The following is a 13,835-nucleotide window of genomic DNA, read 5'->3' on the forward strand; positions in this document are numbered from 1 at the left end:
ATGCTTTTCTCACATAGTAATATAGGGGTTTTCATAATTACTACATTATTTTAAAAAATCTGATTTTATCTCTTATTCTCTTACTGTTTGATAACCTCAAATAGGCATCATTCAATCACCATTATGATATAGTTTGACAGATAATTTTATTTAACACTTATGACCGGACACCCTATATATATATATATGTGTTTTTGGCCTCTGAGGACCTCAAAACAAAGAAGTAAATCGGTCCTGGGTCTAGGTCTTACCATGGTACTTATGTTAACAGCTTATTCCCTATATGGGAAATTTGCTAAAAACAAATTATTTAGTATATCAAAGTGTTTTTGTATAGTTATTGGTTACAGTGAAAATTCAAATCTCCCATTCTATTGTTATGGAGAATATAAAAAAATGGTCTTATTTACTCGTCTATATATTTTTTTACTTAGTATTAAAAGCTTGGCTCAAACTTCTAGTTTTTTAAAAATTTCCGGAGCCTAGTCGAATAGTGGAAAGCTCAACCAAAAAGCTTGAAGGTTTGAGTACTCGCACACCCCTAATTGCAACCATGATTACAGGCTATGATGGCGACCCACAGCCATCATACCACTGTACACATGGGCCAGCTGGACGTAGAGTCCCATATGGATGACCATGACGCCAACATATGGCGTGGGTTGGTAGCCATGCTTGGTGTTGTCTTCTTCTATTTTACTGAGAAATGTCTTACTATGGTTGCTGAATGCAGAAAAAAGAAGCAAAGAAAAACTCAGGTGAGATATTTTCCAAGACGTGATGACTGATTTACAGTAAAACTGTTCTTTTTTAGGTACACTAAAACTTCTCACGAATTGTGTTGCTTTCTGTAACCTCCAGGTACCACAGTGACCTTAGTGCCAATCATAATGCACTGTGATTAAAAATAACATTTACTGTCAGCAGTGGCGGTGCTTCCATAAGGGCCAAGTGGGCCGGGCCCAGCCAAAATAAACAGCAAAGTATATTTTTAAATACTTTTTAAGGGTTATTTGGTTGATATTATTCAATAAATTGCATATAAATCAATTTTAAACTTTCAACGGGTCATAACTTTTGTTGAAATACAATACAATTATCACATTGGAGGGCCACGGATTTCTGGCTCTTCTAGCAACCCATAAGAACGTAATGGACAAGACAACGCCAGCCGGCGGCGCTTGACTATCAGGGAACAATGCATTGATATATGGTGCAGGATGGGCCGATTTGAGCTGGCTCACTGGAGTTGATTCTCAATATTCTCGCTGGGAGTGCTGAGCGCTAGTGTATATAGCTTTGTTTTTTTACATCTCTCAGTGTATGTTGTACACCACGAAAGCAAACGCCAAACGGGCTGTAGTTGTAATATTTTATGAAATACAATAATAAGTTAACACTTTTAGTGAGTTTTGTAATATTATTCGTACAGATTTAGTAGCCATATTACGGTTTTAGTGATCATAAATTTAAAGGCATGATGTTGATTATTGTGAAGCGTGTTTGTGTTCGTGGTATTCAAATGGAGTTATGCCTACTTCAACGGTACTGCAATATTCAGAATTGTAAGTTATTATTAAAAAATGCAGTTCTTGCCATGATTTAAATAGTAAAAAATAATTAATAGTGGAAAATAACATATTATTTTTTAACCAACGCAACTTCTAATCAAGTGTCTCAAATAATAAAAACCCATCTAATTAATTTCAAAATTTTCAAAAAATGTTCCCCCCTCCCGCTATAAAACCCCCCGGAATGATCCCACCCCGCAATATCCCACCCTACTGTAAAGGTAAAGCGCCGCCACTGTCAGATTTTGTTGTTGATTTCCTTCTTCTACTCTTGTTGGCATAATAGATTTCATCAGTTGGGGACTGATGATGACATAATGCTGATGACATAATAACTTAGTATACTGAGATTGGGTGATAAGTAACCATGAGTACTTGTTGAATTTGTGGATGAAGAGTAACCTAAAGCCGGGTTTACCTAGGCGCGGAGTCGGCGAGCGGAGAGAGGAACGCGGAGAGCGGACTCCACTTGTCTTAGGCAACTTAATGTTACTGTTTTCCTAGAAGCGGAGCGGAATGCCATGTTAATTTCAATTCCGCTCTCCGCGTTCCTCTCTCCGCTCTCCGCTTCCGCGCCTAGGAAAACCCAGCTCAAGAACAAAGAGAAGGAATAACATAATTTGTTTTCTTTATATTCTTTTTGCTCGTGTTTTTATTATCTTTAAGTATGATTTTACTTTTATTTATGACTTATATAATGTTTTTATTGTTTTAATAATAAATAAATAAATAAAAATGCCTTTATTGATCAAGCATTTCTCAGTACAACTGCTTTTCAGAAGAACTCTCGTCATATTATAAGTAACAATAACTTAACTAACAAACAAATAAATATAAGCAATAACAAAACAGAAACAAGAAAATCTAAATAACAACTAATCATATAATTAATAGTATAATTCCTTAATTTGGGCTCCAAAAGATGGCAGGGCATATTTTTTTAGACCAGAGGGGAGGTCGTTGTACAGTTTTCAAATATGGAAACACCTATGTTAGTTGATTATTATTATCGCCATTCTTCTGTTGTAATACAGAATGTATCGGTAGCCTATCAGCCTACAACGAGCAGTAGCTTGATACAATATTTAGTTCAGTCCCTTAAGATTTGTTATACATGAGGTTAGACTATATATTGATTGTGTGTAGTTGATGTCAAAGGTCATATGATAATATATTAATTGGGTTCAGTTGATGCCGAAGGTGAGAGTGATGAGGGACGTTGACTCCCCAACCGGTGGGACCAAGGTGGGAGAGAAACTGTGTAAACACAAGTACAGCTCCTACCCTTATTGCTATGGAGAGATAGCGGATAACCCAGGTAATCTAGTGTAGTAAAATACTTGAGAACTGAGCTACAATAATTTGTTTAGTAACAAGTTGACAGTTTAAATTGCATCAATCAACTCAATAGAAAATACAATTTTTCTTGGCTACTGAAGTCATGGAAGTTACTGTAAAGTCGCTGATTTTTATCAGAGCCACATAAATGAAATTAGGAAAAACATTTAATTTTACGAGGGCTATTCAGAAAGTAAGGACCCTTTAGGTCTGACGCCGCTAGGTGTGCTGATCTCGTACATTTTAATGCTTGCGCACTCGGCAACTCAGTTGGCATCCAGTCGTGACAACGGGAGCATCCTCGCCCTGCCCGTTTTTTCACAATTTCAACTTAAGATGTGCGCTTCGATTGAAAATCCCGCCAGTTGTGAGTTGCAGTCAGAAACGGTTTTTTCTGACAGAAAACTTAAAACCGATAGACATTTATCGCCAAGTGAGTGGATTTTAAGGAAACAAGGGAATGAATGAAAGACGTGTGCAAAAATGGTGCATTCAATTTAAAAATGGCCGAACTTACGCTTATGAGTCATGACGAAGTGAAGGGTGGTCGCCCGAGCATTGTGACTGATGGAACTGGTCGCTAACGACAAATATAAATTCAGTTAGTCTGCAGGTTTGCTTTGGTTGAGGTATTTTAATTCCTTTCACTACCAAACGTTGTGTTCCATTCCTACCAAAATTGTAAGGAATACAGTAGGTCTACATTTGTTAGGTGACTTAATTTAGGTATTGCCAAGTTTATCAACTGTTGTGTGTACCAATTTGTGTTACCAAGTTCACACAGTATTAGGACTGGGAGGGTGGCGATGTCCTGTAGCCCAGCTACTAGGAGGTCACGAATTGTAGATATTTATATGCATGCACTATAGATACGATATTCCTTGGTATGGATTAATGTCAATATATTAATAATTAATTAATATGGGCAATATATTTACGACACGGTCTTAAAAGCAATTCATAATCCATTAAAATAGAACATTGAGCAGTCTCACCGGTATAACATGCAAAAAAAAATACCGTCATACCCACTCACCATAGATTAGCATTTTATGAAAAAAAACCTTCATTGGAGCAAAATACTTACATAGACTTCCTATTTTGTTAAAAACTGAAAATAACATCAATTTAATTGAAAAGTATTAAAGTTTATTCCATTTTTGTTTTAGATAATCACCAAAAAGTGAGAAACAATGACCAAACAGAAACTAATGCTGTGTGTAAGAGTATGGTGTCAAACCAAAATGGAGATGATTCATTGTTTGAGAAAAAATGTCTGGTAAGTAATAATAATGTTTTTTTAGTTATCTAACTATCGTGCTGTGTAAGTTAATGGGTTTTAAAAATGTAACAGGTACATGTAAGTCTGGGTAATTCGAACTAATTGGGACCGAATGCTGTTCAGATCACCCGATTGTTCGGATTAGCTGAAATACAGTAGAACCTCCATTATCCAGGTTAATTGGGGGGAGGGAGACCACAGTTTACTGATGTATCAGACATTGTACAGCAATAAATCATTATAGAACCAAATAGCTCCTGTAAGTTCCTTCTAGTGATAGACTAGTGGAACTATTTGCTATTTCAGAACAGAGGCATGTCGATAGTAATAATACTCAACTAGCATTGATTTTATTGTGATTGGAAACGTATCATATATTAGATAACTCATAAACACTCTAAACTCATACTTAATGATAAAATCGACACTTGTAAAAGAAGATAGAGATGTAATAGACATAAAACCATGTTATTTTTTCTCTTTATTCTTCTTTTCTTTGGTTGGTTTCTCGTCCTCGACACATTCAACAAGTTACCATGGCTCTTTATTTATCACCCAATCAAAGGCTACAAAAGTCGCCATGGTTACTGGATTTAAAACTCTACTGCCAGAATGTGCCAAAATGCAACTCATGCAGTCCTTGGTCCTCCCAGCCTTTATATATTGCTTTTCTGCATATGGAAACAGCATCTAGGAGGATATGGCAAGAGTTCAAAGAATTTAAAATCCTGCCTTAAGGTTAATTTTTGGCCTTAATTGCTTTGACCTTTTGAGATGCTGCAAAGCTCAACCCAATGGATGACATATGCAGGAAGCTGACCTGCTGCCTGGTCCACAAAGTGCTCAAGCTGTGAGTGCCTTAGTACCTCAGTGAGAGCACAGAAAACATATTACTATTACCCCAGATTGCTCACCGCATGTTAAACAGTGTTAAGTACTCAGAGAGAGCTTTGCCTGTCAATTCGTAGGCAGTGCCACCAGCATAGCAATGGCAGTGCTATGCTGGCAGCAATGGCAGCAGTGTTAAACACTGTTTAACACGCGGTGAGCATTCTGGGTGATAGTAGTATGTTTTCTGTGGCAAGAGGCTCAACTTCAGGGAGGAGATCTGTCTGCATAGTACTTGTTCCGACCGCAGGCTTCACTTTCCTAAACTGAGGCTTGAGATTGGAAGAAAGTCATTTTCTTATTTCGGCCTGAATTTTGTATAACAAATTTTGTATAATGAATTTGTAAATTTGTAAATTTCCTCATTACATAAAGAACTCCAAATCCTATGGTTCATTCAGGGCCACAATAAAGCAAAACAAATGTAAATGTACATGTTTTTCATAGTAATTTTTGTATATTAAAGGTGTAAATATTAGGCTAGGTTGGATTTAGTTTTTGACTTTAGGAGTAAGTTGGAAAATCATGTATACATGAAACTTGCTTGTAAATAAAGGTCATTTAATTAATTGATTTATTTATTTACTGATCATTTAATCACAGGCAACTAAGCATTATGTCGTCATCAGTCCCTGGCTAATGAAATCTATTGTGACATAGCACACTGCAGACAGATGTGTAGATGAAGACTGTGGTCAGGGCAAGCGTTGTCTCATCTTCATTGATTGATATATATTCGTTCTGTTTGCATTTGATTTTCATTTAATCATCTGTGATGTGTCAAATAAAGTATTAAGGAGCTAACTGCATATGAATAATAGGCTAAAACAGTTGAATATACTATGCATTTTATTTAACACACTAGGATTAAGAAATACAATTTTTTAAATATCAGTTTTAATTTTGTAATATCTATTTTTAGATTAGCGTAAATCATTTACAAATAAATTTATGGAACTTGTTCAGACAAAGCGGACGTTCGGATTACCCGTGTTTGGACTAGCGGGACTCAAAAATATTTTCATTTTAGTATACAGTATCTGGTATCCAACATTTATCACACATTATTAGAGTTTATTTAAAATAAAAATCAAGTTTTTTTTACCAATAATTTTTATGAGCTGAAAAAATCTACAAATGTTAGTAATATTGTTACTAGTACATAGTAAATAATACTTTTCTAAATTCCCAACCTTTGGGATTGGTATTTGTTTAGTTGTATTAGTAAGTATTTATTTTATTTGCAGAATATTAACGCTCCCGATCTGACCAAAGAAAATGAGCTTCTGAGCACACAAAAAGCTTTACTTGATGGAAATGATGAGAACCAATCAGACGAACGATACACCGTTATCATAAGGTAAATTTGCGGTTATTAACTCTGCTAATAATCTATTAAATAGTTTTTGCTTGGAAGCCCAAGAAATGTTTCTAAACACAGCTGCTATACTACATCTGCTACTTGTGGCTTGTAGAAGCCGGATTAAGGAAATTAAAAATTATTCAAAAAATTTTAACTGTATGAATCTAATCATCAGGATTGGTTTGCAATTTTCAGTTGTCACTACAACAGAATTGGGAATCCCAAAGAGGCTTTTGTGTAAAAACATTCTGTGAGGAGTAGGAAACAGCGTTCCAGATATTTTTTCAATGCCCAACTCTGTTGTGCTTGCGCAAGAGTCTTGTGATAACTGGGAATGGTCAGGAGAAAACTGTAAGGAAAAACTCCGGGATTTTGGAATCTCTTTGGAAGACTCCAAAAAGATCTTGGATTTGACGAGGGATGATTTGTTGCGATGAGTGTGCATAATAAGTTGAATAGTTGTGTTACAATTCAACAGTAATGAAGCCTGGCCTTCAGTTAACACGTTCGCTGCTACGGACGTTCCAGAACGTCAGCTGGGCCACGGCGCCAGGAGCTAGGAACGTTCCGGAACGTCACCGTTCATTGTTGTTTAAAGTTTCCACGGATCAGCCAGCTCGTCACGAGCGTCCTATATTTCTTTGCAGCTCGTGGGGACGTACTTTTCTGACAATGAAAAATATAGTTTCCCAAAATCATCACCAGGGTCGTTAAGAACAGGGCTTTGTCCCACCTCTTTCCTACTAGATAGCGACATTACTTTACCGACTGCAACCTGGGTAGTGCTGCTGTCTATCAGAATCACTTAGTACTATGTCCAAAGCCAGTTTTTTTTGCAGAAAATTGCCATCCAGTATAACTACTGTTGTTTTTACTGTAATTCAGTGTATCGGCGCAATGTTACGTAGCGGCGAGCGTTAGTTCAGCTCCTGGCGCCGTCCCGGAATCTAGCGGTTGGCAGCAAACGTGTTAAACAAATTTAGATCATAGAAACTTTTTACAAAGTGTACTACAGTTGATAACAGGATTGGTGAGTTGGTAGCTCAGTTGGCAGAATGACAGACTACGCCATGGCAGTGATGTTGTGGGTTCGTGTCTTAGTGTACGCCACTAAATTTTATCACCGCAGATCACTTTTGTTCTGTACCTTCTCACCCCTTGCTTTGATATGATTCCCCCACAGGCCCTATGTCAATAAGCAAATTCAGAGTCAAAATAGGCCACCAACTATGATTTAAAATAAAATATAAATAATTTAAAAAAATAACAGGTTTTACTTGTACATTTTAGAGAACATGAGAATGTACATCATGGCCACTCCCATACCCACGGCCATGTTCACTCGGCCCCGCAGTCCATGTCCTCAGTGGCCTGGATGGTCATCATGGGTGATGGTCTCCACAACTTCACTGATGGAATGGCCATCGGAGCCGCGTTCTCTTCCAACGTCACTGGAGGTTTCAGCACTGCCCTCGCTGTATTCTGTCACGAGCTTCCACATGAACTAGGTAGTGTTTTCATTTGGTAAATACAGTAGAATCTGTATTTTTCAATGTAGTAACAAGCTTTAGACCTTTTTTGTTGTAATGTGAATCTGTTTGTCTGTCTATCATATCAATATGTGCTGTTTGGTTACATTGCATTTTTTTACCTTGTTGCAGGAACAAACAAATTATGTATGTATACAATTTACTCACAGTCTTAATGAGCTTAGTGAGTCGGTGGCTCAGTTGGTAGCGTCACGGACTTCGGGCCCAAGGCAGTGATGTCGTGGGTTTGGATCCTGGTCACTGCCAAAAACATTTTATCAGTACAGATCACCTTTGTACTGTACCGGCTCACTCCTTGCTTTGCTGTATACGATCCACGCATGGGGCGGTTAGTCTATGTGGACGGGCAAATGCAAGGTTAAATGAGGCCGCCGACCTCTTAAAAAAAATACATTTCCCATACATTCATATATTCATGTCGTCTATAGAAATAAAGCATTTAATTTAATTTTTTTAGCCCACTGGGTAGAGTAACCCCTTATTAATCTGGACCCATTAACCGAATTTTGCTCATTCCCTTGATAAGATTACCTCAGTTTGCACAAAGAGTTTTTTATCGGCAATTTCATTCCAGAACACAGAAAATTCAGTTTCAAGCAAGACAAATTTTAAAATTATACGAATTATTTTTTGTTTTCCTACAATTTTTTACCTCCCATTTAAATTAACTTTTTCCTTTGTTATAGAAGGTATTTTTTTTTTTTTACACTTTTGTTCACTTTATTTCTACAGTATATAATTTTTGTTTCGTTATCTAGATAGTAATGTTTGCTGTATTATTTTTAAGTAAAAAAAAACAATGTTCTTATGTATATAATTAATCGGAAATAAAATATTATTTCATTTAATTTCATTTCAAGATAATGTCAGAGAGCTAAAGTATCATAAAAGTTCTTTAGTTGTCTTGATTGAGGATCAGGTTACTCCTGCCGCAGCAGATGGTCATTGTTACCATTGTTGTAGCATTACTGAGAAATATCAATGTTTATTTGGTTGATAAAGGTAATTTTTCATTTAATATGCTCACCTTCACATCCTAAGGCCTAGACTCTAGTCTGAAATTATTTTACACATTTAGGCCTAGAGAGTAGCAGCATTATCACTTAACTTAGATAAAATTCATGGTGGGATTTAAATCCTGGACCTCTGTCCCGTGCTACTCCACTAGACCAGTTCGCTCCTCAGTAGCATCATCAGGTGACACAATACAAAATTATAAAATAATATGTTGTATACATAAAAGTTCCTCTAAAATAGTAACCCTTCCAACCGTTTGCTCAAATGTGCCAGTACCAGAGAATGCTTCGGTCGGGTTGATGAGGATGCAATCTTCAATATCTTTATCACTAAGAAGGTGTAAAATATATGCTAGTGACTTTGCTAATGTAAAACTTAAAAGTATTATAACTGAAATATTAACTTTTGTTGCAGGTGATTTTGCTGTGCTTCTGAAAGCGGGTATGAGTGCCAAACAGGCAGTGTTTTACAACATGTTGTCCTCCATTCTATGCTTTGTGGGAATGTGTTTTGGTATCTTCCTCGGACACGATGAACACATGACACAGTGGGTGTTTGCGGCCGCTGCGGGCATGTTCCTATACATCGCTCTTGTTGATATGGTAATTGATTATGAAATATTAACACAGTTTGATATTATCGAGGAAAACCTTTTTGACAAATATCTCAATGAGGGACTTCAGGGGTTTGCTTGGTACCATTTTGTCCATAGCCCAAATTTTATTCACAGATGGTAAAAGTAGAACTTAAATAAGTCACCCAATACACTAATAAACTCTAGTGAGATGGTCCTGAACTTCATCTATTTCCTTGGCTTCAAACTTTCATATCACATGGGAAGTCTATTCTGTGTACAGGCAATGCTAAAAGGCAAAAATTGATTGTAAAATACCATTAAAAAAAGAAAACATTATTTGTATTAACCTTCCAAAAAAAATTTTCCATGGAATAAAAGGCCTTCTCCATTAGCCACGCTTTTAAATTTGGTTAAAGATCCTATTTGTTTCATGTTTGGTTGCAGTTTATCATAAATTGTAGGCCCCATGTAATGTACAGCTGTAACAAGCTGTGCAGGGTTATTTTTATCAGATTGGTTGTTTTTGCCGCAGATCCCGGAGCTAACAACCAGTCACTCCAATGAGGGAGGTTCACTGTGTCAGTGTGTGCTTCACTTCGCTGGACTCATGACTGGCATCGCCATCATGTTACTGATAGCTGTATACGAGCATGATCTCAAGACTGTCTTTGATAAGTGATATGGTGAGTAGTGGGGTTTATCTTGTTTAGAAAGTCCTTGAAATGAGGTTGTAAGCAGTTTACAGTCTGATACGTTTACATGAACCAAACCTAAATTGAACCGAAATTTGAATTTTTGGATTGATAAATAGGGTGTTGCGTAAGAAAATTATACTTTTCATTACTATTAGATTATTTAAAAAATTCCTTTTATTGTGAGTCTGTTTGGATGGAAATTCAATTAAGCGGCTGAAAATAGTTGTTATAAATGTATGTTATTGAATGTATTGTACCTCGCTTCTCGTTACAAAATCGGTACAGTACACTGCTAGCTGTTTTCTTTTCAGGATTGTATTTAAACCATTATTTTTAATTTTAATACATTGACAATACAATGAAAATGCATTGTGTCAAACATTCATGGTTTTCTAACAACAATTACAGTACTACTTATTATCCAAACCTTTTACTCCTAACAGTATTTTGTCGAGAAAGAAACACAGAGGGCATTTGATTATATTGTATCAGTCAGTGGCCTAAAAATAACTCAAAGTGGGGTGGCCCAAAGTGGTTTGGGGTGGCCCAAAAAATAAGTTTGCAGGGGGGCCCCGAAAAAATCTGTCACACCACTGTACCACAGACCCCTAAAAGTAACAGTTTCTGACAAATTGGGAGAAATGTGAATAGATCCTGATCTTAGCTATGAAAGCATTGTACTCAAGAGTCAATAACTTAATCTTAATAAATTTCCTTGTTTCAGGTTGTCAAGAGGTCCAAGGAATCTGGACATTTGGACTTCGTTTTCAATTGTCGATGTTTGTCAAGCATTTAAAGTTTTTTCAAGATTTGGAGATACCAAGAAGTTTAACATAGTTTTCTGTACAGTATGTTGTTAGTTAGGTATCTACTGTGGACTAACTCGTGTGATTAAAAAAAAATATTTTCTTAATATCATGTAAAATTAGGTATTCATGTTACTATTGTTTGTCAGTCCGTTTTTGGTGCTAAAAATAACCAAACGTGAGATTGTGAAGTTTGTGATGGACATCCAGTTATTGAAATGCTAACCCTTTGAGAAGTACAGTGCGCAGCTACTTTCGATGTATAAATTAATGTGCCATTAGTTATCACTAGTAGCTTTTTAACTGTACTTTGCAACAGAAGTAACAAAGTATTTTTAAAAATGGTTATATAATCAAAATCAATGGTATATCAAGATGATAGATACACATAGTTGTATAACATTCTTAGTTTTTCGAATTAGCTGCTTAAAAGTTAAAAACTGATACCATTTGTGAAACTTAAAAAGACCAAATGTAAATATTTACGTTTAGTAACTACACATTACTGCTAATAGGTACACAATTACCATGAAGGGCTTCTATTATTGTAAATGTTAATTCATGATTGTTTCACTAAGCATTAGTTGGGCTACTAGTAAACTTTTCCACCTTTAAAATAAATCATTTGAGTTAGACTTAGACATATATGATACAAGTTTTATCTAAGATTTCCATATTTTTTTAAGAATTTAATGTAAATTTCTTTTCCTTTACGCCACACTACACAGTAAGTAGCACCAAGTAAGTATTATTTATTGGTTTCTGTACTCTTTTCAGACCAAAGAGTCTTCAAGAAAGGGTTTAGTAAAATCAGATGGAGTACAGTAAATTTACGACACTTTCAAATAGGCGTAATATGAGTTTTAAGTAGGCTCTAAACCTAACAAAGCTATACGATAAATATTAGAAATGTGTGGACAGGCAAATTGCACTTTCATAATAAATATTAAAAGAGTTTTTGAAAATAGTTTTTTTTTATTAAATATTAATTTGAAATTTGTTTGTTTGGTTTAGTTTTTAGTTTGAAAATGCTGTTAAAAAGTGTATCTCAAACAATGTTGTAATTGTATGTATGTGTTTACAAGCCCCGCTTATTGGTAGTAGTGTGGCAAAACATATTGCATGTGGTTCGTACATCCAATACCCAGTCTTGCCCGCGATGGTGTAATATACTATTCCTAACTGCAAATACATTTTTAGCTGCCCACCTAACTAAGGAGTAGGTTCCAGTTCTAGTTGTGTATATTTTAATGAAACTGAGAATAAGTTTCACATGGCACTTAGGAGGATGTGTCTAAAAGTAGCACTTCTTGAAGGGTTAGCAAAACAGTGAGATGTAAACATGTAATTGAGACAGATACTTAATTGTGTGTTATTTTTTGTTTCGCTATTTTAGTTATCTCTAAAGTTCCTTGTTTGTTTAAGAGATTCACTCAAACCATCAACATTGATGAGTCGTAAAAGAAGTTATTTGGCGATCAAAAGTGAATCTTACAACCAGTGTTTCTTTTATTGTTGTGTATGTTTAGTTATTTGAGTTCAAACATTTTGTCTTACTTAGATATAATTTGTACGTTATATTTACCACATTGTATGAGTTACATGTTTCTTTTAATACACTAAGGCATCTCCTAAACATTTCAATATAGTCACTCAGATTTGTTCGTCATGCTTACGATTTCTCATCATAATAACTTTACTGATATTATTTATTGATACTTAATACTTAATGTTTTGGAAAGTCAGCCTTTTTCTGGCTAGCTTATATTGATTTTTCTGTTAATGTATTAAGGACGTAAGTAAATGCTATTTAAAATACTGAAATATTTTTTTAAGTTTGTTAGAACTTTTTATCTGGCATTTGTCAGATAAATAAAGTTGAAATGTTTTATAAAGTTTTTGTTTGATCTTTTATCCCCACGTCTTGCACCTATCTTTTTAATCTTTACCTTCCAAACTGTATTGTATAAAAATTTTAGCAGGCTTATGCCATTGTTAAGCATAGTTAGACTCGTCAAGGGGGGGGCTGGGTACCCCCCAGGAGGTAGATGGAGGATCCTCGTCCAGAAAAATTTTGAAAAATTTATTTCTCTAAACACAATTTTTAAGCATTTGTAAAGTGAAATCTGGTATTCATAATAAGCAATCAAATTGTATTTTTTCAAGCCTTTTGTTTCAGTTGTTGGTGGACTAGTCTTTTTATTACATTTATATACAAACTAAATACGAGGGCTATCCAGAAAGTAGATTACGTTTTGGAATTAAGGATAAACAAAGTCTTTGAAAAATATATTATTATATACAAATGAAAGCCACACTTAAATACTACTTTTCAAAGGTTTGGCAATACCTTAGAGAGTTTATTGTAGTGCCTCTTTCCAGGAAGTCCAAAAGAATTACACCTTTCCTATCCCAAAAAACAATCACCATGTCACCTTCCTTGCTGACATCGTTTGCATGCATTTCATGGGTTGGGGGCAATCTGTGTGCCCCCACTGCATTGACTGCAATTTCGTCTCGCAGTTCATATGTTTGAAATGAAAAATCATTTATTTACACAGGCAAAGTTAGGGCCACATGGCCCTTTCTTACACATAACCTGTACTTTAAAACATAATATCAATATTTTAACATAATCAGCTTATACAATAAAACAAAACAGAAATCATAGATACAGAAACTTTTATCAAACATACAAGTCAGCGACCGCCATGCGCACAGGCCCCTACGACAAACCTACCATGGCCA

The 13,835-nt window shown here is 35.6% G+C and overlaps 1 protein-coding gene across 1 annotated transcript in view; it reads left to right on the forward strand.

Annotated features, from left to right (window-relative positions):
- Positions 1-12,982, forward strand: part of LOC128998510 (zinc transporter foi-like) — a 34,279-nt gene extending 21,297 nt beyond the window's left edge. The window contains exons 8-15 of the mRNA XM_054424680.1: positions 564-758; positions 2,760-2,889; positions 4,079-4,188; positions 6,327-6,439; positions 7,733-7,950; positions 9,424-9,611; positions 10,119-10,269; positions 11,006-12,982. Coding sequence (XP_054280655.1) covers positions 564-758; positions 2,760-2,889; positions 4,079-4,188; positions 6,327-6,439; positions 7,733-7,950; positions 9,424-9,611; positions 10,119-10,265 — 1,101 coding nt within the window. The 3' untranslated portion in view covers positions 10,266-10,269; positions 11,006-12,982. The remainder of the gene's footprint in view (positions 1-563; positions 759-2,759; positions 2,890-4,078; positions 4,189-6,326; positions 6,440-7,732; positions 7,951-9,423; positions 9,612-10,118; positions 10,270-11,005) is intronic.
- Positions 12,983-13,835: the final 853 nt, after the last annotated feature.

Source organism: Macrosteles quadrilineatus, unplaced genomic scaffold (genome assembly GCF_028750875.1).
Source record: "Macrosteles quadrilineatus isolate MER2022 unplaced genomic scaffold, UCM_ALF_1.0 Scaffold_7__1_contigs__length_78375512, whole genome shotgun sequence".
Classification (NCBI taxonomy): Eukaryota; Metazoa; Arthropoda; class Insecta; order Hemiptera; family Cicadellidae; genus Macrosteles; species Macrosteles quadrilineatus.